The sequence below is a fragment of the Candoia aspera genome, chromosome 2 (assembly GCF_035149785.1).
Source record: "Candoia aspera isolate rCanAsp1 chromosome 2, rCanAsp1.hap2, whole genome shotgun sequence".
Taxonomy (NCBI): Eukaryota; Metazoa; Chordata; class Lepidosauria; order Squamata; family Boidae; genus Candoia; species Candoia aspera.
The window spans coordinates 121,441,598-121,465,113 of record NC_086154.1 but is presented as its reverse complement, the minus strand read 5'-3'; the positions used below and the strand labels follow the sequence as shown (position 1 = coordinate 121,465,113).

Here is a 23,516-nt window from a genome sequence, read left to right as displayed (position 1 = left end):
ATCAAATCAAAGTGTATTGATGAGCCCTTAGGCCATGTCAGAATACAGGATTGAACACTGCATCTTAATAAAACTCTATATAAAATTAATGTAAAAAGACAAGTTAAGTAAGGAGTGAATAAAAATACAGTAGATAAGTATACATATAAGTGAAAATACACATCATATTTCTGTGTCAGCCCTACAGTTTACCCCGATCAACCCCACATATGGAGATCTCAAGCATATTGATTTAGTTAAATACAGAGCTGTATTATATGTTATTTTGGGGTCTTGGCCACACATGAAATATGTTGTTCTAATATGTGATTCCCAGTGGGTCATTCGCTTAATATATGAGCCAAGTTGCAGATCTCTCACCTTCTTATACAAATTACAATCAAATAATACATGTGCTATATCCTCAGTTTCAGGCACTCCGCATATACAAATGCGTTCATTATAAGGGATGCTGTTAAATCTCCCATACCTGAAATATTTATATGGAATCGCACTATTTGTCATAGGTTTCTTTTTTCCTGGAAGCTTTATCAAAATGCAGGATTCGGTATGTGAATTTATTTAGCAATGTACTATTTATGCCGAGAGAGAAAAAGTTATTCGTTCCACGAAAGAAATTGTCAGGCTCTGCCTGCCAACCAGTAAAGACACAGACGCTAGCATGGGCTTAGGTTCTGGCTTTATTGATAGAACAGAGTGCATGCCTTTTAGAAAAGCTGAGAGTGAGTGGAGTGCGCCGGAACGGGATTTAAATAGCCCGTGCCGGTCAGCGCTCCACCCCTTCTTACTCTGGGTGTGCCCCGAGCCCCATCAGTTCCGTCATCGGTAGGTGAGGGGTCATGGAGCCCCTCCTGTGCTCCGGGCATTTCCTTGATTGCTTCCCTGGCCGGTGATGGTTCATTGCTGGGTGATCAGGTTCGTAATCTCTTTGACAGCTCGGGCGCCCCTCGTGGTCTGGTCTTGTCAATTACTTTCTTTGCAACATTGTATCTTTCTCTTCCGTGCCTCCGGCTAGAGTTGATACTTTGTTGCCAGCACCTGTTGCTCTCTTTGTTACCTAGTTGCCTTTTCCCTTAATCCACCCGGGACCCATTTCCCTGTATTGTCATGTGAGCCGTTGTGATGTCACAAGCATCGCAACGGTGATCATGACATACTGCCCCCCTTTGCGAAGGTTAAGCCGCGGGTTTGGAGGGATAGGCGGTATGGAAGGTGCAGATCAGGTCGGGAGCCTGGATGTCGCGGGCAGCGACCCACTCAGGGTGTGGAAAGTGTTTCCACTTGACGAGGTATTGGAGGGAGCCCTGCCGCTTGCGGGAGTCAAGTACCTCCTTCACTTCGAAATGTCGCTGCCCGTCTATCATCACTGGTGGGGGGGGCGTGCGTGGGTGCCACCGGGAGGGATCACTTGCCGGCTTGAGTAAGCTGCAGTGAAATACCAGGTGCAGTCTCTTTAAATTACAGGGCAGGTCCAAGCGCACCGTGACTGGGTTCACGATTTGTGTCACCTAGAATGGTCCAATAAACTTGGGGGCCAGCTTCTTCGACGGTTGCGGCGATTTTATGAATCTGGTGGATAGATAGACCATGTCCCCCACCTGAAATGTTGGTTGCTGGCGCCGGTGTTTGTCCGCTTGCACTTTGTACGCAGCTTGTGCCTCTTTAAGTGCGTCCTTGATGACCGGCCAGGAATCTGCGAGTTTCTCACCCCAATCACAGGCGGCCACTGCTGGGGATGGAGGCTGAGGTAGTTCAGGGATGGGGACAAACTCCCGACCTGACACCACCCCAAAGGGGTTTTTTCCCGTGCTTTGGTGTATTGCGTTGTTGTATGCGACCTCTGCAAACGGGAGGAGGTCCACCCAGTCGTCCTGGTGGTAATTTTTGTAGGAGCGGAGGAATTGTGCCAGTGTGGCATTAAGGATCTCTGTGGATCCATCCGTCTGGGGATGCCAGGAGGTTGACAGGGCTTGCTGGGTACCTATCAGTTTCAAAAAAGCCCGCCAGAACCTCGAGGTAAATTGTGTGCCCCTATCGGTCACCAAGTGGGAGGGGCAGCCGTGTAGGCGGTACACGTAGACTAGGAACAGTTTTGCCAGCTGTTGGGCTGACGGGATCAAGGCACAGGGGATGAAATGGGCTTGTTTTGAAAAGTAGTCTTTTACCACCCAGATGACCGTTTTCTTTTGGCTAGGCGGTAAGTCTACTATGAAGTCCATTGAGATTTCATCCCAAGGGTGGGAGGGTTCAGCCACGGGTTGCAGCAGCCCCTGGGGTTTGCCAGCCGGTCGCTTGGCCATAGCACACACTGGGCAGGACGCCACATACGTCTTGACGTCCTTCCTCAGCGAGGGCCACCAAAACTGTCTCCGAGTCAGGTGTAGGGTTTTCAAAAACCCGAAGTGGCCAGCCTGTTTGCTGTCATGCGATCTGTTGAGGATCGCCTGCCGTTGTGAGTTGGGTACATATAACCTTCCCTCCGCCCATGTGAGGTCCTGTTCCATAGTGGCCTTGTTGGGGTTGGTGAGGAGCCAGGGGTCAGATTTTAACGCCGTTGTAAAATCTGCCCATAGCCCACCTGGCATTTGAGGTTGTCTGCGTCTGGGGGCGGGTTGCGTCATAGTTGTTTGCGAGGGGGGGGGCAGGCTGTCCCCAAGCGCGACCCTGGGTGACCGCTGCCATACCCAGCTGGGAATCGGATAGCATTGTTGCTATGATGTTGGAGATAGGCTCCGCATCCTGGGGTAGTCGGGAGAGTGCGTCTGCCAGGAAGTTCTTTTTGCCTGGTATGAACTTCAGCTGGAAGTTGAACCGTCTGAAGAACTGAGCCCAGCGTATTTGCTTGGGACTGAGGTGCCAGGGCGTATGGAGCGCCTCGAGGTTGCGGTGGTCTGTCCAGACCTCAAACGGGCAAGTTGCCCCTTCCAAAAGGTGACACCAAGCCTCCAGTGCTGCTTTAACCACGAATGCTTCCTTTTCCCACACGTGCCAGTGCCTCTCAGTCTCTGAGAATTTCCTCGAGAGATAGGCGCATGGCTTCAGGATTCCAGCGGAATCCTTTTGCAGCAGGATGGCACCTATTGAGAAGTCAGAGGCGTCCACCTGCACCACAAAAGGCCGTTCGGGGTCCGGGTGAGCTAGAATTGGCTCCGCCGTGAACAGCGCTTTTAGCCTGTCAAATGCGGTTTGACAAGCAGGAGTCCAATTAAGTACGGCCCCTGGGTTTTTTACCTTGCGCGTCTCCCCGACGCCTTTGGTCTTGAGCAAATCGGTTAAGGGTAGGGCAATTTCCGTGAACCCCCTCGCGAAGGACCTATAGAAATTTGCGAACCCAAGGAAACTTTGAAGCTGGCGCCTGGTGCATGGGCGTTCCCAGCTCAAAACTGCCTGAACCTTCGCGGGGTCCATCTCTATGCCTTTGTCAGAGATTCTGTACCCTAGGTAGTCCAAGCACGACTTGTGGAATTTGCACTTGGACAGCTTAGCGTAGAGTTTGGCTTTCCAGAGCTTAGTGAGAACTTGCCTCACTAACCTCTCATGTTCCCTCTGCATCCTCATGTAGATGAGGACATCATCCAGGTAAACCAGTATGCCCTTGAATAGGTGTTCATGCAGTACCTCATTGATGAGTTGCATGAAGACCCCCGGGGCTCCTGCAAGACCAAATGGCAGTACCTTGTATTGGAAGGAGCCCAAGGGGCAGTTGAATGCCGTTTTCCACTCGTCCCCCTCCCTGATGCAGATTCTGTAATACGCCTCGTGGAGGTCAAGATTGGAAAACACCCTTCCCTTTGACAGGTGTGCTAGCATGTCCTTTACAAGGGGTAGGGGGTATTTGTTGGATAGGGAAGCGGAATTCAATCCACAGTAATCGGTGCATAGTCTCAGGGTGCCATCCTTCTTTTCCCGAAATAGGACGGGAGCTCCAACTGGCGAGTTCGCTGGTTCTATGAAGCCCTTGGAGAGGTTTTTGTCCAAGAATTCCCGCAGTGCTGCTAATTCTCTCTGGGTCATGGGGTAGATCTTGGGCTTGGGTAATGGGACGTCTGGGAGCAGTTCAATTGTGCAGTCCATCATGCGGTGGGGGGGTAATTGGTCTGCCTCCTCTTCTCCAAAGGCATCTGCAAAGTCTGCGTATTGCTCCTGCAGTCCTTCTGGGGGGGGGGGGTGTCATGGGTATGGTTGATGACTTCTGCCCTCCCCACTGTCGGAGCAGATGGTTTGTCTGGTGTCGGTGCCTGGTAGGCCCCGTCTTTGAACGTGATGGAGCATGTCCTCCAATCTATGTGTGGGTTGTGGCATGCTAGCCAGGGGATCCCCAGCACTACTATGGGTTTCCCTATCTGGGTTACCACAAAGTTTATGGATTCCTTGTGGGTGCCCATTCTCAGGGTGATCTTTCCGGTCCTCTGAGTGGCCGGTGTCCCCCTCCCCCCACTGTAGAGCCGTCAAGTTCTTGGAACACCAGCGGTTTAGGAAGGGGGGAGCAGGGCAGTTTTAGTGCAGCGACAATGTCTGGGTGGATCAGATTTCTGGAGCATCCAGAGTCCACCAGAGCCTCGACCGCGATGGCTCTAGGGCCATACGAGAGTTCAATTGTCCCTGCCAGGATGGAGCAATCGACACCCTGGGGTTGTTGCACCCCTTCTTCACCACCTGCCCAGCGGCGCTGCTTAGAGCAGGTGGGGGGCGTTTTCCGCCAGCTGTTCTTGGGCATCGATTGCATCCCCTGCAAGGTAGGCGTCCGCATCCTTGTCCGGGGTTGCTAGCGCTCCTGTCAGACGTCTGGGGGGGGGGGCGTTGGATGGCTTGTGCGGCGTCTTCGGTGTTGGTCTGGGCGGGCGATCCATTGTCCTGTTTTTGGAACAGTCCGCCGCTTGGTGGCCCGTCTTCCCACACCTGGTACACTGCCCACGGGCAAGCCTCCATTGTTGGTCTGCGTGCCAGGTTGGGCCCGACTGTGGGACTGGTCCTCTTGTGCTGGGAGGGATTTTGTCAACTGCGGTTGCGAGCAGGAACATGCGCTGAGCGTGCTCTGCTTTTCTGGCTAGGCAAATCCACCCGTGAAGGGAGGCTGAGTCGTCCCTGTACAGTGCCCATTGTAGCACCTCACGGTTGAGGCCACGCTTGAACATGTTGATCAGGGTGGCCTCAGACCATTCTGTGATTTTGCCTGCGAGGACCTTGAACTCAAGGGCGTAGTCAGTTGTTTCCTTGATTGCTTCCCTGGCTGGTGATGGTTCATTGCCGGGCGATCAGGTTCATAATCTCTTTGACAGCTCGGGCACACCTTGTGGTCTGGTCTTGTCAATTACTTTCTTTGCAACATTGTATCTTTCTCTTCCGTGCCTCCGGCTAGAGTTGATACTTTGTTGCCAGCACCTGTTGCTCTCTTTGTCACCTAGTTGCCTTTTCCCTTAATCCGCCCAGGACCCATTTCCTTGTATTGTCATGTGAGCCGTTGCGATGTCACAAGCATCGCAACGGTGATCATGACAGAAATCAAGGCGAGCTGAAGGAGAACTAGCACAAAAGTCCATAGAGAACGGCCGGCCAACCTAGGATGATTGGGCCATACAAAAGCCTCGGTCTAACTTCACATCCCTATTTGAAACCATCTGGGGCTCCACCCTTGACCTGGTAACTTGCCGGTGCAAAGGGAGATGGGGGCAGGGGGGAGAAAGAATGGATATCAGACATGAGAGAGAAAGGCAATGCCTAATGGGAAGCAACTGTTTCAGAAAGGAAGAAGGAATGGTTCTGTTAGCTTCAGACATGGACTTTGCCAATCGCGTACTTCACCACCAGTTGGCATGCAAACCCCAGCAGATTAGGTTATCCTGCAGTGGGGGTGGGGTGGGGTGTCTGATCACCTTTCCGCCTGAGAGATTTCATCTGGGAAGATTCCCACAGAGTAGTCCAACTGACCAGTAAAGCTGCTCCATTTTCCTACCTAAAATTTTGTGAGTTTCCCTGCAATTGTCCCCTAGGAATTTGGAAGGGGCAGGAGGTACTTAGTCAGCTCTAGCTGGAACTTTTTTCTTCTGGGAGCCATGTGTCAATTGCTTTCTTTTGCCTCCTTGGCTGCAGGCCAGTGGAGGGATAGACAAAGCAATGTGGTAAGCCTCCCTCAGCTTAAATGCTTGTAAACCTCAGTCACAATCCCATTTAGCTTAAGTCTATGTGGAGCATGGGTGGGAGAGTCCATGAGGATGGGGCAAGTCTAGCATAATGCAGACAGGAGATTTGGGCCCTATCTGACTGAATATCTCAGGTCCCAGACTTAGTTCTGAGCTCTGCTAAGGATTTATTGAAGCCCAAAGCAAGTAAGGCTGGTATATCAGGTCTTGATCAATTTGCCTTCGCAGGGCGCGTGTGTTGGCAGAATTGCTGGGAAAGCCTTTAGCCCAGGAGAGGTCAAAAAAGTCACACACCAAGCATTTCTATAAAAATAATTTATTTACAGAAAGCAAAACAAAAGCAAAACATATTTAAAGGACTTAGCTCCCCTTTGGAGCAAGCCTTGCTTGGCTACATTGCCGGCAGAGAAAAAAAGAGGAAGTAAGAAACAAGTCCGGGCAGGTCCTCCTCCCCCCAGGCGATTTGCATGAAGCACGTGAAAGGAGACAAATACAACCTCTTCACCGGGCCAAAATGATTAGGTATAATAGCAGTCTTAATTGTTAGTAGGAAAACCTCAACACTCCCCTTTTTACACTGTAGATTAAGATGCAAACCAATCTTCTCTGACAACTTTATATGTCTTTCCATTCACATTACTTTACCATTATCTCCCCTTTGGTTTAACAGAAAGCTACCATTCTTCTTCCTGTGTTTTTCCAAACCTAGGTTGTTATAATTCCAAGGCTTTTTAATGTGAAATGGCTTTTCATGCAGGCTTCAAAATCAAGCCTTTGTTTTTCTGTTGATGTGAACAGCAGCAAATCATCAACATAAATGCACAGATACATACAGCCTTGTTTGTCCTTCTTCATATATACACAGGGATCTGCTTTTCCTTTTTCAAAACCAAAATTCTGCAGTTTTTCATCTACTTTTTTGTTCCAGGATCTAGCAGCTTGTTTTAACCCATAGATTGACTTCTGCAGTTCACAGACTAGATTCTCCCCTTTTTCATAGCCAGGGGGTTGCTGCATGTATAATTTGTGATCTAAATCTCCATAGAGAAATGCAGTTTGAATGTCATAGTGGTTAACTGACATTCCTTTTAGTGCAGCAACTTTTAACAGTAATCTAATTGATTCACCTTTAGTAACTGGTGCAAAAGTCTTGTCAAAGTCTAACTCTTTCCTTTGAGTGAACCCTTTTGCAACCAACCTTGCTTTATATTTTTGGATTTTGCCATCAGCATCCCTTTTCAGTTTGAAAACCCACCTACAACCCAGACAGCGTTCATTGGGAGGTAGATTTACCAGTTTCCATGTTTTATTTTCTTTCAAGGATGCTAACTCCTGTTGCATGGCAGAATGCCAATTTTGTGCAATCTCAGGTGGTAAAACATTCACTTGTTCTAAAGACTCAGGTTCTGTGAATATGTGAAAAGCCTTTACTGTTTCAGCCTGAAAACGTGATGGAGGAACGCCTTTATTACTCCTCTGAGATCTGCGAGGTAATACAGGGCTTAAATTTCGACTCCTATCACTTTCCTGAGAAGCATCTATCTCATCAGACAGATCTTCAGTTTGCTTTTCTGGTTTAATGTCCTCATCAGGCAAAAGATCACCATCAGCAAGTCCTTGCTGTTCTCTTGTGGTGGTCAGTTCAACTGGAGAGCTAGAATTTAATCTCCCCCAGTTTTGTTCAGCAAAAGAAGCGCTTTTGCTAATTATTAATTTCTCTCCCATTATGAACCTGTAGCTCCTCTGGCTTTGTTCATAGCCAACAAAGATGGCTTTCTTTGTTGTGGGGCCTCCTTTCCTTCTCTGCTGTTTTGGAATGTGAACCCATGCAGTGCTACCAAACACTCTAAGATGGTTTACCTTTGGTTTCACACCATAAAACAAATGGAATGGAGTGTCCTGAATCACAGAGTTATACAACCTGTTCTGTACATAAGTGGCAGTCGATAAAGCTTCTCCCCAGTACTTAAAACATAATCGTGAATCTTTTAACATGCATTCCATCGCATTTTGCAAGGTTCTGCCCTTTCTTTCAGCAACACCATTTTGCTGAGGGGTGTAAGGGTTAGAAAGAATTTGTTCTATCCCCTTTTCCACTAGGAACCTTCTGAATTTGTGAGAAAGGTATTCTCCTCCTCTATCACATTGGAGTGCAGATACAGGCCTAGGGAATTTTCCATTTGCCCATGTCACAAAACTTTTAAATTTCTCAAATGCCTCATCTTTATGTTTTAAGATGTAGATAAATGTGTATCTTGAGAAATCATCAATGATGGTCATTGCATACCTTGCTTGTCCAAGACTTGGAGCAAAAGGACCAATAATGTCAGAGTGTACAATTTCCAAAGGTCTAGTTGTAACTCTGTCACTGTGCTTACTCACAGGAGCTTTTAGTGTTTTGCATTCTTTGCAGACTACACAGTCTAAGTATTTGTCACAGGGTTTCATCTTTAGGTCAGCACACAGCTGTGGCATTTGTGCTATATACTTGAAATTAGCATGACCAAATCTCCTGTGCATCAGGTGTACACATTGGTCATGATATGGAGTGTTGCCAACTGCAGCCTTGCAGCTTGGCTTCCTTGCATTTTGCACAATGTACAAGGAGTCTTTTAACATACCAGTAGCACACAATTTCCTATTTTTACGTATCTCACAACCATTTTTCTTAAATGTTATGATATACCCTGTTGTGGCCAATTGTGCCACAGATAAAAGGTTTGATTGTAAATTTGGCACATACAACACACCTTTTACAGTTTCTCCTAAGCAGGATAAATACAAGTCACCTTGTCCCATAATTTTGGTCACAGACCCATCAGCCAAAGATACACTTTGTCTTTCAGTTTTAGACAGTGACACAAAAGAGGTTTTACAATTACATAAATGACAACTGGCCCCAGAATCTAACACCCATACATCAAAATTACCCTTCTCAGCAACCTGTGCAATCTGGGTTGTCTGAAGAGCCTTCTTCTGTGTTGCCCTTGTGTTCTTCTTCTCTGTCTTTCTAGTCTTGGGTCTCATGGCACAGTCTCTTTGCAAATGTCCAGCTGAACCACAAGTGAAGCATCGCTGGCTTGCTAGCGCTGTGGCCTCAGGTTCCTTTCCCTTCTTTTCCCTCGTTTTCTGGTGTTGCAGCTTTCCAGAAGAGATGGGGGGGGATCTTTCCTCTCTCTTCTCCCATTCAGCGAGTAAGCGCTGTGTAACATACGATGGGGTGAGGTCTGTTTCAGGCATAGCCTCCAGGGTACAAATCAGCGTGTCCCACATTGCATTTAGTGAGGACAGGAGGATATATGATTTTGTGAGAGGTGTAAATTCCATTCCTCTCTCCTGCAACTCAACAAACAGCTGCTGAATATAATGCAGGTGCTCAGGAAGGCTATCTCCTTCTGCAAGGTAGGCTCTGTACAGCTTTTTCGTCAGAGTAACTTTACTCCCTGCTGTTGCCTTTACATATAAGTCTCTCAAAGCGTCCCAAAATTGCTTTGCAGACTGCATGCCTCACACGTGGACTAGCTGATTGCTCTCAACTCCCAAGATAATGGTGGCTCTAGCCCGCTCATCCTGTCTCAGCCATTCAGCACTGGGATTTTGGGGGGTTTGCTCACCAATTGGCAGCCAAAGATTCTCTCTGCGAAGATACATCTCCATCTTCAGGGCCCAATTCAAATAGTTGGTCTCTGATAGGCGCTCCAGAGGCATCGCTGAGGGCTAGGAGGTAGCCATGGCTTCTTCCTTCTTTTGCAAGTCACCTCAGCTAGCTTCTAAGTCCTGCAGACCGGCAGTTGCTGGAAAATCTCCAGGTGGCTCCAAAGAAAATCTTCACAGGTCTTTGCTACCTGCCTTTAAATTGTGCATGAGGTGTGGAGCTGATCTCTCTTTTCTCTCTGGGTTTTACTGGGCTGCTCACTGGGCACATAACCTGTTGGCAGAATTGCTGGGAAAGCCTTTAGCCCAGGAGAGGTCAAAAAAGTCACACACCAAGCATTTCTATAAAAATAATTTATTTACAGAAAGCAAAACAAAAGCAAAACATATTTAAAGGACTTAGCTCCCCTTTGGAGCAAGCCTTGCTTGGCTACATTGCCGGCAGAGAAAAAAAGAGGAAGTAAGAAACAAGTCCAGGCAGGTCCTCCTCCCCCCAGGCGATTTGCATGAAGCACGTCAAAGGAGACAATCAAATACAACCTCTTCACCGGGCCAAAATGATTAGGTATAATAGCAGTCTTAATCGTTAGTAGGAAAACCTCAACAGCGTGCAAATCTGTCATTCAGGGCAAGATGAACCAAGGAGGTCCTCCAAAGGATTTGCCTCACCCAAGACCTTAAGCAGCATAGTCTTGCATTGACCCCCAAAGAGATGCAGCCCAGTTCTACTTGCATTACAGCTTGAATGAGTTTAGCGTAACCCTTAAAAAAAAACCTTGCTGCCTGTCTTGAGGTCTTGTTTTGCTTTCAGAATGAATTGCACAGGCAGTACCTAAAGAAAGAATTACAGGGAACTAATTCTTCCTAAGCTGTGTCACCGGTTCTTTTCTGAACTACTAATAATCAGATTGACCCAGACTCAGTAGACACAAAGCACTGGAAACTTGGTTGGATTTTTTGTATCTCCCTTCAACGACTGGAGGAAATTGATTTTACAAAACAAAGAAAGCTTACCGCCCCACCCCCCCAAAAACGGAATCGTAAATTATAAATGGCTTCAACTATGGAGTCCTTGGTGCTCTCCGAGCTTGGTGGTTTGCTTGCAGACATTTCATTACCCAACTAGGTAACGTCCTCAGCGTGAGTGAGTGTGGGGTTTGCTCCCTGTTTCCATATGATAGCTTCCCCTGCCAGTGTTGGTGGGGTGTGGTTTTCTCCTTGAGAGTCTTTGAGTCCATGTTCTGTACCATATTAAGAAAAACCCTAACAAATGGTTAGAGATAAACTGGCAGGGCAAGCTATTGTATAGAACCAGGGAGGAAACCCCACTCTCCCTCGCCCCAATTACGTTACCTGATCAGGGAACGAACTGTCTGCACGCGAGCAACCCAGCTCAGAGAGCACCAAGGCCTCCACAGTCCAACCCTGAGCTACAGATACTCTCTTCTGTTGGCTTCAACTGTTTTAGAAACTGATTTCTTAGTACCAAAACTATGTTCTATTTTAACTATTTTTATGAGCACTTTAGTTACACTGTAGTCTTTAAAGTCCAGTTTCACTATATCTTCCTATCAGTCTATTCTGTAGCTCTAATGCACTTGTTTATGGCTGACCTCTCTATTGCTTTGGTTTTAACCCTTATATATCCCTGTCTCTATAGCGCTATACTCAACCTGTCTTTTTATCTTTTTCTAGTTTCTGTTCTTTATTTCTGTTTGGTCAAAGTCTTGACTCTTCTTTGCCTTTTCTGCTTGCTTGTTCCTGGATGGGCTTCTTGGCTCTTCTCCTCTTCCGAATCTTGGCTCCATCTGAGGGGAACGGGTCAGAGAAGAACTTTTCCCTCACGCAGGTCAGAGGGAAGGAATTAAATGCCTCTCTTGCCCCAGTTTTCCCAGCTGCTGCCTCCTTTCCTGTTCCTCTTTCTCAGCAGGGCTGCCTATCCGTTAGTTCGACTCTTTGCTTCTCCTCCTCTGGGATCCGTTTATTCTACCCTACCGTATGTGGCTGCAGAGCTCCGACATCTTGTCTCTCCTCCCCGTTTTGATTTGTTTGATTGGCAGCTGCTGTTTGATTGACAGCTCAGTCATCCTGACGATGGAGGAGGGCTGAGAAGGGAGGGGGAAGAAAGCAGCACAGGGGCTTAGAATCTGCTCAGGCAATCCGTCCTTACTTGCTTGGGACAGAAATATGGAAAATAAATAAAAATTCTTTTTTATTCATTCTGTTTTTTAAACAGCTGCTGACAGGCTTTCATTTTGATGGTGAAAGTGGTGTTTCAATTCATAAAGAGCTCTTCATATCTTCCTTCATGGTGAGAACTGAACGAATCTTCCTTATTTATGGTATGAGGGTACATGCCCACATAGATACCCAGAGCTTCAGTGGAATGATTTTTGTTTAGCTTTTATTGGGAATAGATTCTGCATATTTCTTTAGCCCTCCTGAGGCAGTATGAAAATGATAACATTCGCTATGAGAGCAGGGGTGACTGGCTCAGCCCGCAAACCACGAAATTCCAGCTGTGATCCCTCAACAGACACCCACCCACCTGTATAGGATTGATATCCGCTGCGTGGAGCCCCTTGGGCTAGACCTATATGGCCACTGTATAAACAAAGGCAGACATGGCCACCGTACACTCACATGCCCACCTTTTAAGTGGGCATGTGAGTGATGGCACCGGCACGGTGCGATGGCAAGCAGATCTGCTTTCTACTGGGTGCAGGGAACTATTATTGTCACAAGAATAGGGATCCTGAGAATGTGATATGGGCATCTTATAATTACAAGAATGAATGAACTGGTTGTGAGGAGCCTGGAGAAGAGAGCCAAGAGAAGGACTGAAAACAGAACGACGGAATATGTATCTCCATGCCTGTGGGCCAACAGAGAAGGAGAACCTCTTCCAGATGGATGTTCCAAAACTCAGCCTTTCTACTGAGCAATCAACCCACAATCACGCAATAAATTTCATGTTGATCAATGTAAATCACTTCTAAGTAGTCTCCTCTATCTGTGGAGAAGAGGATTCCATGGAAAGAAGTTGCCTGTTGTAGATGTTCACCTTCTACAAATAGAGGATCAACAGCAATGGAGAAGTGAAAGAAACCTGTTTTCCTGGCATGTGGAGAGCACATGCTTGGAATGCCCCAAAAGATTTTAAGGGCCATTCTGCATTGGGGACGGGGAATCAGTGATATAAGACCAAGCTCGCCTCTGGACTTGTGAGGCTACTTTGATTGTGCCCTTTTTATTCCATTTTTCAACAAAATTACTGAAGTATTTGCTTCATAAGCTTGATTCCATGATTGTGCTAAGAGGTAGCTTAAAAGCTTTGCATGTTAATGTCTTGATTTCAAAAACTTTGTGTGATTGTGTGCAAGCCATTTCAGTGAAACCAGTTGTAAGTTATGACTCTGGTGCTTGGATTGAACAGAGGCATAATGTGAATTGAAGATAATTCTGATTGCTGCTGATTCCTGATGTACCAATCAGAACATTGTTCTATATAATCTGTATGACTATATACTGTAGCTGGATATATGAATGTAATTTTCTATTTTTGCTTCTATTTAGCCTTATTTGCACAGTATAATTTTCATTTTCTTACTGCGTTATCTGGTGATGAAATGTGACCAGACAGTTATGAGAAGAGATCCCATTTTCAGGTTTGTATATATTTTAATATGATCACAGTGTGTGTGTGTGTGTTAGTATGTATGTGTTTGTGTGTTAGTGGATGAGAGCAATTATATTTTTAATAATAGTATACATTGATTCTTCAGCAAAGGATCATTACCTTGTCGTGGTGCTGGAGCTTGAGCACCTCAATGATGCCATGAGCTAAACCGTGAAGGGCCACCCAAGACGGGAAGGTCATGACAGAGCAGTCAGACTAAAGGCGATCCCTGGGGAAGGTAATGGCAACCCACCCCAGTATTCTTGCCGTGAAAACTAAATGGATCAGTACAACCAGAGATATGTTGGTATACCATCGGAATATGAGACCCCCAGGTCAGAAGATGGTCAAAATGCTAATGGGGAGGAACAGAGGATGAGCTCAACTAGCCCCAGATGTGATGACGCAGCTAGCTCAAAGCCAAAAGGACGGCTAGCGGCCGACGGTGCTGGTGGTGAACGGCGAATCCGATGTTCTAAGGATCAACACACCATTGGAACCTGGAATGTAAGATCTATGAGCCAGGGCAAATTGGATGTGGTTACTGGTGAGATGCCAAGATTAAAGATAGACATTTTGGAAGTCAGTGAACTGAAATGGGCTGGAATGGGCCACTTCACATCAGATGACCACCAGATCTACTACTGTGGACAAGAGGACCACAGAAGAAATGGAGTAGCCTTCATAATTAATAGTAAAGTGGCTAAAGCAGTGCTTGGATACAATCCAAAAGACGATAGAATGATCTCAATTCGAATTCAGGGCAAGCCATCTAACATCACAGTGATCCAAATATACACCCCGACCACAGATGCTGAAGGAGCTGAAGTAGAGCAGTTCTATGAGGATCTGCAGCACCTACTGGACAACACGCCTAAAAGAGATGTTATTTTCATCACGGGAGACTGGAATGCTAAGGTGGACAGTCAAATGACACCTGGAATTACAGGTAAGCATGGCCTGGGAGAACAAAACGAAGCAGGACATAGGTTGATAGAAGTTTGCCAAGACAACTCATTCTGCATAACAAACACTCTCTTCCAACAACCTAAGAGATGGCTTTATACGTGGACTTCACCAGATAGAAAACACTAAAATCAGATTGACTACATCCTTTGCAGCCAAAGGTGGCAGACATCTATACAGTCGGTAAAAACAAGACCTGGAGCTGACTGTAGTTCAGATCACAAACTTCTTGCACAATTTAGGATCAGACTAAAGAGATTAGGGAAGACCTACAGATCAGCTAGATATGAGCTCACTAATATTCTGAAGGAATATGCAGTGGAGGTGAAGAATAGATTTAAGGGACTGGACTTAGTAGATAGGGTCTCAGAAGGACTATGGACAGAAGTTCACAACATTGTCCAGGAGGCAGCAACAAAATACATCCCAAAGAAAGAGAAAACCAAGAAGGCAAAATGGCTGTCTGCTGAGACACTAGAAGCAGCCCAAGAAAGAAGGAAAGCAAAAGGCAACAGTGAAAGGGGGAGATATACCCAATTAAATGCAAAATTCCAGAGGTTAGCCAGAAGAGATAAGGAATTATTTTTAAACAAGCAATGCGCGGAAGTGGAAGAAGACAATAGAATAGGAAGGACAAGAGACCTCTTCCAGAAAATTAGAAACATTGGAGGTAAATTCCAGGCCAAAATGGGTATGATCAAAAACAAAGATGGCAAGGACCTAACAGAAGCAGAAGAGATCAAGAAAAGGTGTCAAGAATATATGGAAGACCTGTATAGGAAGGATAACAATATCGGGGATAGCTTTGACAATGTGGTCAGTGAGCTAGAGCCAGACATCCTGAAGAGTGAGGTTGAGTGGGCCTTAAGAAGCATTGCTAATAACAAGGCAGCAGGAGACGACGGCATCCCAGCGGAACTGTTCAAAATCTTGCAAGATGATGCTGTCAAGGTAATGCTGATGCTAGGGAGAGTGGAAGGCAAAAGGAAGAGGGGCTGACCAAGGGCAAGATGGATGGATGATATTCTAGAGGTGACGGACTTGTCCCTGGGGGAGCTGGGGGTGTTGACGACCGACAGGAAGCTCTGGCGTGGGCTGGTCCGTGGAGTCACGAAGAGTCGGAAGCGACTAAACAAATAAACAACAACGTACATTGATTGATTGATTACATGCCATCAAGTTGGTGTCAACTCTTAGCAACCACATAGATTTTCTCCATGACAGTGTCCCCAGCCTGGTCCTTCAAGGTTTCCAATGGTGCACTCATCACTACTGTAATTGAGTCCATCCAAATACAAGAATTTGTATTTGACCATTCTTTGGGTTATGTCTGGACCATACTTTGTCTGTCCCCTCCACCACGACCTGTTTGGTATGGCTGAACCTGCAGTAAGTAAGCTACCACCGGCATAGCTCCTGCTGTCAATGAAGTACACAAGGCCCCTTAACATGGCAAAAGATGTACAGCAAAAATATAATCTTGGCATAAGATGATGAAAGAAGTCTCAGAAGAATTAAAAATAATAAGTCTTGGCTATTTCAAACAAAAGTTACTAATAGTTTGTTTGTTTGTTTATGCATGCATGCAATTTATATGAAGATAGAATGATCTTATTTCAACAAAAATCAGACATTTTGAAGAATGCAACATAGTTTCTTCAGCAAAGGATCGTTACCTTGTCGTGGTGCTGGAGCTTCGGCACCTCAATGATGCCATGAGCTAAACCGTGAAGGGCCACCCAAGATGGGAAGGTCATGACAGAGAGGTCAGACTAAATGCGATCCCTGGGGAAGGTAATGGCAACCAACCTCAGTATTCTTGCCGTGAAAACTAAATGGATCAGTACAACCAGAGATATGTCGGTATACCATCGGAAGATGAGACCCCCAGGTCGGAAGATGGTCAAAATGCTACTGGGGAGGAACAGAGGATGAGCTCAACTAGCCCCAGACGTGATGACGCAGCTAGCTCAAAGCTGAAAGGACGGCTAGCGGCTGACGGTGCTGGTGGTGAACGGCGAATCCGATGTTCTAAGGATCAACACACCATCGGAACCTGGAATGTAAGATCTATGAGCCAGGGCAAATTGGATGTGGTTATTGGTGAGATGTCAAGATTAAAGATAGACATTCTGGGCGTCAGTGAACTGAAATGGACTGGAATGGGCCACTTCACATCAAATGACCACCAGATCTACTACTGCGGACAAGAGGACCACAGAAGAAATGGAGTAGCCTTTATAATTAATAGTAAAGTGGCTAAAGCAGTGCTTGGATACAACCCAAAAAATGATAGAATGATCTCAATTCGAATTCAGGGCAAGCCATCTAACATCACAGTGATCCAAATATACGCCCCAACCACAAATGCTGAAGAAGCTGAAGTAGAGCATTTCTATGAGGATCTGCAGCACCTGCTGGACAACACGCCTAAAAGAGATGTTATTTTCATCACAGGAGACTGGAATGCTAAGGTGGGCAGTCAAATAACACCTCGAATTACAGGTAAGTATGGCCTGGGAGAACAAAACGAAGCAGGACACAGGCTGATAGAATTTTGCCAAGACAATTCACTCTGCATAACAAACACTCTCTTCCAACAACCTAAGAGACGGCTTTATACATGGACTTCACCAGATGGACAACACCGAAATCAGATTGACTACATCCTTTGCAGCCAAAGGTGGCGGACATCTGTACAGTCGGTAAAAACAAGGCCTGGAGCTGACTGTAGTTCAGATCACGAACTTCTTCTTGCACAATTTAGGATCAGACTCAAGAGATTAGGGAAGACCCACAGATCAGCTAGATATGAGCTCACTAATATTCCTAAGGAATATGCAGTGGAGGTGAAGAATAGATTTAAGGGACTGGACTTAGTAGATAGGTCCCAGAAGAACTATGGACAGAAGTTCACAACATTGTCCAGGAGGCGGCAACAAAATACATCCCAAAGAAAGAGAAAACCAAGAAGGCAAAATGGCTGTCTGCTGAGACACTAGAAGTAGCCCAAGAAAGAAGGAAAGCAAAAGGCAACAGTGATAGGGGGAGATATGCCCAATTAAATGCAAAATTGCAGAGGTTAGCCAGAAGAGATAAGGAATTATTTTTAAACAAGCAATGCGCGGAAGTGGAAGAAGACAATAGAATAGGAAGGACAAGAGACCTCTTCCAGAAAATTAGAAACATTGGAGGTAAATTCCAGGCCAAAATGGGTATGATCAAAAACAAAGATGGCAAGGACCTAACAGAAGAAGAAGAGATCAAGAAAAGGTGGCAAGAATATACAGAAAACCTGTATAGGAAGGATAACAATATCGGGGATAGCTTTGACAGTGTGGTCGGTGAGCTAGAGCCAGACATCCTGAAGAGTGAGGTTGAGTGGGCCTTAAGAAGCATTGCTAATAACAAGGCAACAGGAGACGACGGCATCCCAGCTGAACTGTTCAAAATCTTGCAAGATGATGCTGTCAAGGTAATGCATGCTATATGCCAGCAAATTTGGAAAACACAAGAATGGCCATCAGACTGGAAAAAATCAACTTATATCCCCATACCAAAAAAGGGAAACACTAAAGAATGTTCAAACTATCGAACAGTGGCACTCATTTCACATGCCAGTAAGGTAATGCTCAAGATCCTGCAAGGTAGACTTCAGCAGTTCATGGAGCGAGAATTGCCAGACGTACAAGCTGGGTTTAGAAAAGGCAGAGGAACTAGAGACCAAATTGCCAATATCCGCTGGATAATGGAAAAAGCCAGGGAGTTTCAGAAAAACATCTATTTCTGTTTTATTCACTATTCTAAAGCATTTGACTGTGTGGACCATAACAAATTGTGGCAAGTTCTTAGTGGTATGGGGATACCAAGTCATCTTGTATGCCTCCTGAAGAATCTGTATAACGACCAAGTAGCAACAGTAAGAACAGACCACGGAACAACGGACTGGTTTAAGATTGGGAAAGGAGTACGGCAGGGCTGTATACTCTCACCCTACCTATTCAACTTGTATGCAGAACACATCATGCGACAAGCTGGTCTTGAGGAATCCAAGGCTGGAGTTAAAATCTCTGGAAGAAACATTAACAATCTCAGATATGCAGATGATACCACTTTGATGGCTGAAAGTGAAGAGGAACTGAGGAGCCTTATGATGAAGGTGAAAGAAGAAAGTGCAAAAGCTGGCTTGCAGCTAAACCTCAAAAAAACCAAGATTATGGCAACCAGCTTGATTGATAACTGGCAAATAGAGGGAGAAAATGTAGAAGCAGTGAAAGACTTTGTATTCCTAGGTGCAAAGATTACTGCAGATGCTGACTGCAGTCAGGAAATCAGAAGACGCTTAATCCTTGGGAGAAGAGCAATGACAAATCTCGATAAAATAGTTAAGAGCAGAGACATCACACTGACAACAAAGGCCCGCATAGTTAAAGCAATGGTGTTCCCTGTAGTAACATATGGCTGCGAGAGCTGGACCATAAGGAAGGCTGAGCGAAGGAAGATCGATGCTTTTGAACTGTGGTGTTGGAGGAAAATTCTGAGAGTGCCTTGGACTGCAAGAAGATCCAACCAGTCCATCCTCCAGGAAATAAAGCCAGACTGCTCACTTGAGGGAATGATATTAAAGGCAAAACTGAAATACTTTGGCCACATAATGAGAAGACAGGACACCCTGGAGAAGATGCTGATGCTAGGGAGAGTGGAAGGCAAAAGGAAGAGGGGCCGACCAAGGGCAAGATGGATGGATGATATTCTAGAGGTGACGGACTCGTCCCTGGGGGAGCTGGGGATGTTGACGACCGACAGGAAGCTCTGGCGTGGGCTGGTCCATGAAGTCACGAAGAGTCGGAAGCGACTAAACGAATAAAGAACAACAACATAGTTTTATAAAGTATTGCTGGAAAATACTGCAAAAATAGATGCTTGCCCTGATAAAGAAACATTAAAACATTAAAATTTTGAAATGACATCTGAGATTATCTAAAAGAATGCAATAAGGATGCAACATAGATAAATGAAATTAAGACGAACTTTGGCTCAGTCAAAATGGATGATACAGTCGTAACATCAAAAATGATTTTAAAAACACAAGCAAAGAGGGCACCAGAAAAAGATGAAGTATTGGATCTTGGCTTAACCTCTCATGATTCTCCATAAAAGATTGGCTACTCAGTGTAATGAAATGTTACACATTGGAAAAGTTGAAGAATAGATAACGACTGGTGGAACATTTTTAATAATAAAGACAGGGACAAGAGTGCAATTGCAAGCAATTACAGACTAATGACTTGCTTGCCAGCAATATTCAGATTTTTAAGTAGTATATTAGCAGATGCAATTTCAAGTTACGTATTCAAAAAATCATTGTATTGACTTGAACAAAGCTGAAATTCACAAATAAGAAAACATTAATTACTGATTGATAAAATAACATATGCATACACACGCAACTCTCCATGTGAAAAAAAAACAACTTACAAATTACTTGGATTGATTATAAAAAGGCATTTGATTCTCTCCAACATTCAGAAATGTTTGAAAATATTTGGCATTAGTGTAAACATCCAAAATTTTGTAAAAGAGACTATGCAAAAATGGAGAAAAAAAAAACCTTTGATGGTAAACAGTGAAGAAATTGGAAATGTAAACATCAAACCTTTATTACAGCCTTTAGGCCAGAGAGCACAATAAAACACATAAACCTGTAATTATTAGTAATAAAACCTTTTAAAAAGTCATAAATGCAATAAAATTACATAAAATCTATGAATAGATATATCATTGTCTGAAGTATCTAAAATAGTATATCTAAGATCTTTGCTATATTAGGACACATCCTAATTTGGTTTGTGAAAATGGATATTTTATGTATGGACAGGGAGTTTTTTAAAAGAATAGAATAGAATAGAGAATTTTTTCAATACCATCTCACTGATTGATTGCTGCTGGTTGTCCTCTTCTCTTTCCTTCTCCCTTTCCCAGCATTAGAGCTGTATATCAGCAATAATGTCTCATGGTCCTTGGCCTTTTCTAAAGCCAGCTTAAACATTTGGCATCTCTTTTTCCATGTAGGGCTCCAATCTACACTGGATGATCCTAAGCATTACTTTGCTAGCATATGAAATTAAAGATATTGTGCAATAGTTTGCACACTCTGTAAAGTCTCCTTGTTTTGGTATTGGAAAGTAGATTACCCTCTTCCAATCTTTTAGCCACTGTGTCATTTCCCAGATTTGCTGGCATAGCTTGGTTAGAACCTTTACTGAATCCTCTTCTGTTGCTTGCCATATTTCAGTGGCCATTCTATCAGTTCCTGTAGCCTTCCAACTTGGTAATGACTGGAGTGCTGAACTAACTTCACCTTCTAGTACTAGAGGTTCTTGTAAGTAGGGAATATCTTCTAAGGTATCTTGGATGTTGACATCTCTACTGTACAGTGTTTCAGTGTATTCCTTCCATCTTCCTTTGATCTCCGTTGAACCAGTTACTAGGTGTCCGTATAACGTGTTAGCAGATTGCTAGGAAAGCATTTGGCCCAGGAGAGATCAGAAAAGTGACACACCAGGCATTTCTATAAAAATAATTTTATTTACAGAAAACAAACATATTTACAGGCTCTCAGTGAGAGCTGCTTAACTCTCTACATGCCTACACAGAAGGGAAACTGAAACTAAAACAAGTCCAGGCAAGTTCTTCCCCCCAGGTGCAAAAATTAACAACTGAAAAGAGGACAATTAAATTCAACCTCTTCACCTGGCCAAAATGATGAGTTACCATAGTAACCTTAATCTGTAGTAGAAAACATATTAACATAACATACCAATTCAAGGTTGGAAGCTCCTTCTGAGTTCAGAGATCTTTTGAAAGACTTTCCTTGTTTTTCCATGTCTGTTTCCATCTTCTGTGTCTTTACAGATGTTGTTGTAATAATGCTTCTTATCTCTTCTAACAGCTCTCTAAAACTCTTTCTTTTTAAGTTCCTTTCTGAGATTTTTGTCTGTCTTGGCTTTGGCTTCTCTTCTCTTCTCTTCTTGTCAATTTCCATAGATTGTTCTGACATCCAGTTTGCTTGCTTCTCTTCCTTCATTTTTGGCAGTCTCTTTTCACATTCATCCTTAACTACAACTACTTCTTTTAGTTCATGCCATAGTTCTTCGGGTTCTCTCTCTACGAGGTTCAGGATTTCAAAGGGATTCCTGATGTTCTCCTTGAAAAGGGTGGGTATATGTTCAAGGTCATATTGTGGAAAGTGACTGGCTTTCTTCTTCTTCAGTCTAACTTGGAGCTTGCACGTGAGCTCCACAGTCTGCTCCACAGTCAGCACCTGGCTCTGTCTTTGATGATATAATTGAGCTTCTCCACCTCATTCATATGGTCAATTTGATTTCTATATCTCTAGCTCTATTACTTTGAGCATCAGCTCCCCACAGGGCTGTGTCCTGAGCCCATTGCTGTTCACCCTGATGACCCATGACTGTTGTGCCAGGTTTACCACCCATTCCATTGTGAAATATGTGGATGATACAGTGGTGGTGGGTCTAGTCAGAGATGACAATGGGTGGGCTTAGAGGGAGGAGGTGAAGGGTTTGGTGGAGCAGTATAATATGAACAGCTTGGCTCTAAACGTGGCAAAACCCAAGGAGATTATCATTGATTTTAGGAAGAACTGGGTTAATCGCACTCCACTCTTTATTAACGACATAGCTGTGGAGTCAGTCGGTAGCATCAGGTATCTGGGGGTGCAGATAACGAAGAGTCTGACTTGGTCTCTTAACACCAAGGCATTTTTGGTAAAACGAGCGCAGCGATGTCTGCATTTTCTGTGCCGGATGAGGAAGGCCCATCTTCCATCTCCCATCCTCCTCACTTTCTGTAGAGGCACTGGAGAGAGTGTATTGGCCAGCTGTGTTTCCATCTGGCCTGGAGGCTGCAGTGCCTCAGATAGGAAGTCTGTGCAGAGGGTGGTGAGGGCAGCGGGGAAGACAACTGGGATCTCATGGCCTCTCATCCAGGATACAGCATAGGCACGCTGTCTGTCCAGAACTCGAAATATCGTCAGTGACGCCTCCCATCCTCATCATGGCCTGTTTTCTTTGTTACCCTCTGGGAAAAAGTTCTGCAGCATCCAATGTAGATGCTTTGTCCCCCAGGCTATTAGACTTTTGAATACTCAATAAGTTTTTTTATGTGGAATGTGGAATATACAAAGAATGTATATTTTATAGTAAGTATGGTATTTTTATTTTAGTGTCTGAGTGTGGTTGTGAGCCAACTGCAACGAAATTTCATTTTGTTATGCAGTTGGTGTATAGTGGAATGACAATAAAGATTCTATTCTATTCTATTCTTTTCTCTCCTCTTCTCTTCTCTTATGTTCCATCTGGTGATGTCCATGTGTAGAGGCATTGTTTTGGTGGTTTGAAGACACCATTAGCTACGAAGAAATCATTGGAGTAGCAGAAATTTATTCAGTTGGTCTCCTGCTCCATTTCAGTCTCCTAAACCATACAGTCCACTACATTCTCCCCTTCATGTTTCCAACGTTGGTATTCCAGTCTTGAATCACAAGCAGCACATCTTGCTTGCATGTTCTGTCGATTTCAAATTGAACTTGATCATAAAACTCATCAACCCCTTCTTCTTCTGCATCAGTAGTTGGAGCATAAACTTGAATGACCATCATATTAAAAGTCTGTCCATGAATCTAATCAATATTATTCGATCATAGATTGCACTGTAGCCAAATACTCTTCTTGCTATACCCATCCGAGACATTTCTTCTTTGGTTTTCCTGTCCTGAGAAATAAGCAGTGTGATCTTCTAACTGAAAGTGTCCAATCCAAGTCCATCTCAATTTCCTGGTGCCTAAGATGTCAATTTGTAGTCATTTCACTTCATCTTTCACTCTGTTGAGCTTTCCCATGTTCATGCTTCTTGCATTCCATGCTCCTACTGTAATTCTGTCTTTGCAGCTTCAGATTTTCTTTTCCTGTATGGCAACATCAGCAACTAGACATCCCAAAGGCTTTAATCTAGCCCCGTCATAAACACCATTAATACTCTGAAAGATCCTCAGC

At 44.7% G+C, this 23,516-nt stretch overlaps 2 protein-coding genes across 4 annotated transcripts in view; both read left to right on the top strand.

Moving 5' to 3' along the window:
• The window catches only part of ARSG (arylsulfatase G), a 588,957-nt gene extending 575,749 nt beyond the window's left edge, over positions 1 to 13,208 (top strand). Inside the window, exon 13 of the mRNA XM_063293456.1 lies at positions 13,193 to 13,208. The gene's annotated coding sequence lies outside the window, so the exon portion shown is untranslated. The remainder of the gene's footprint in view (positions 1 to 13,192) is intronic.
• The window catches only part of LOC134490423 (ABC-type organic anion transporter ABCA8-like), an 83,107-nt gene that overhangs the window by 45,177 nt on the left and 14,414 nt on the right, over positions 1 to 23,516 (top strand). For all 3 annotated transcript variants that reach the window (XR_010067209.1, XM_063293452.1, XM_063293453.1), the window contains 2 exons: positions 12,031 to 12,105; positions 13,371 to 13,462. Coding sequence is in view for 2 of the 3 variants with exons in the window: in XM_063293452.1 (XP_063149522.1) it covers positions 12,031 to 12,105; positions 13,371 to 13,462 (167 nt within the window). In the remaining variant the exon portion in view is untranslated. The remainder of the gene's footprint in view (positions 1 to 12,030; positions 12,106 to 13,370; positions 13,463 to 23,516) is intronic.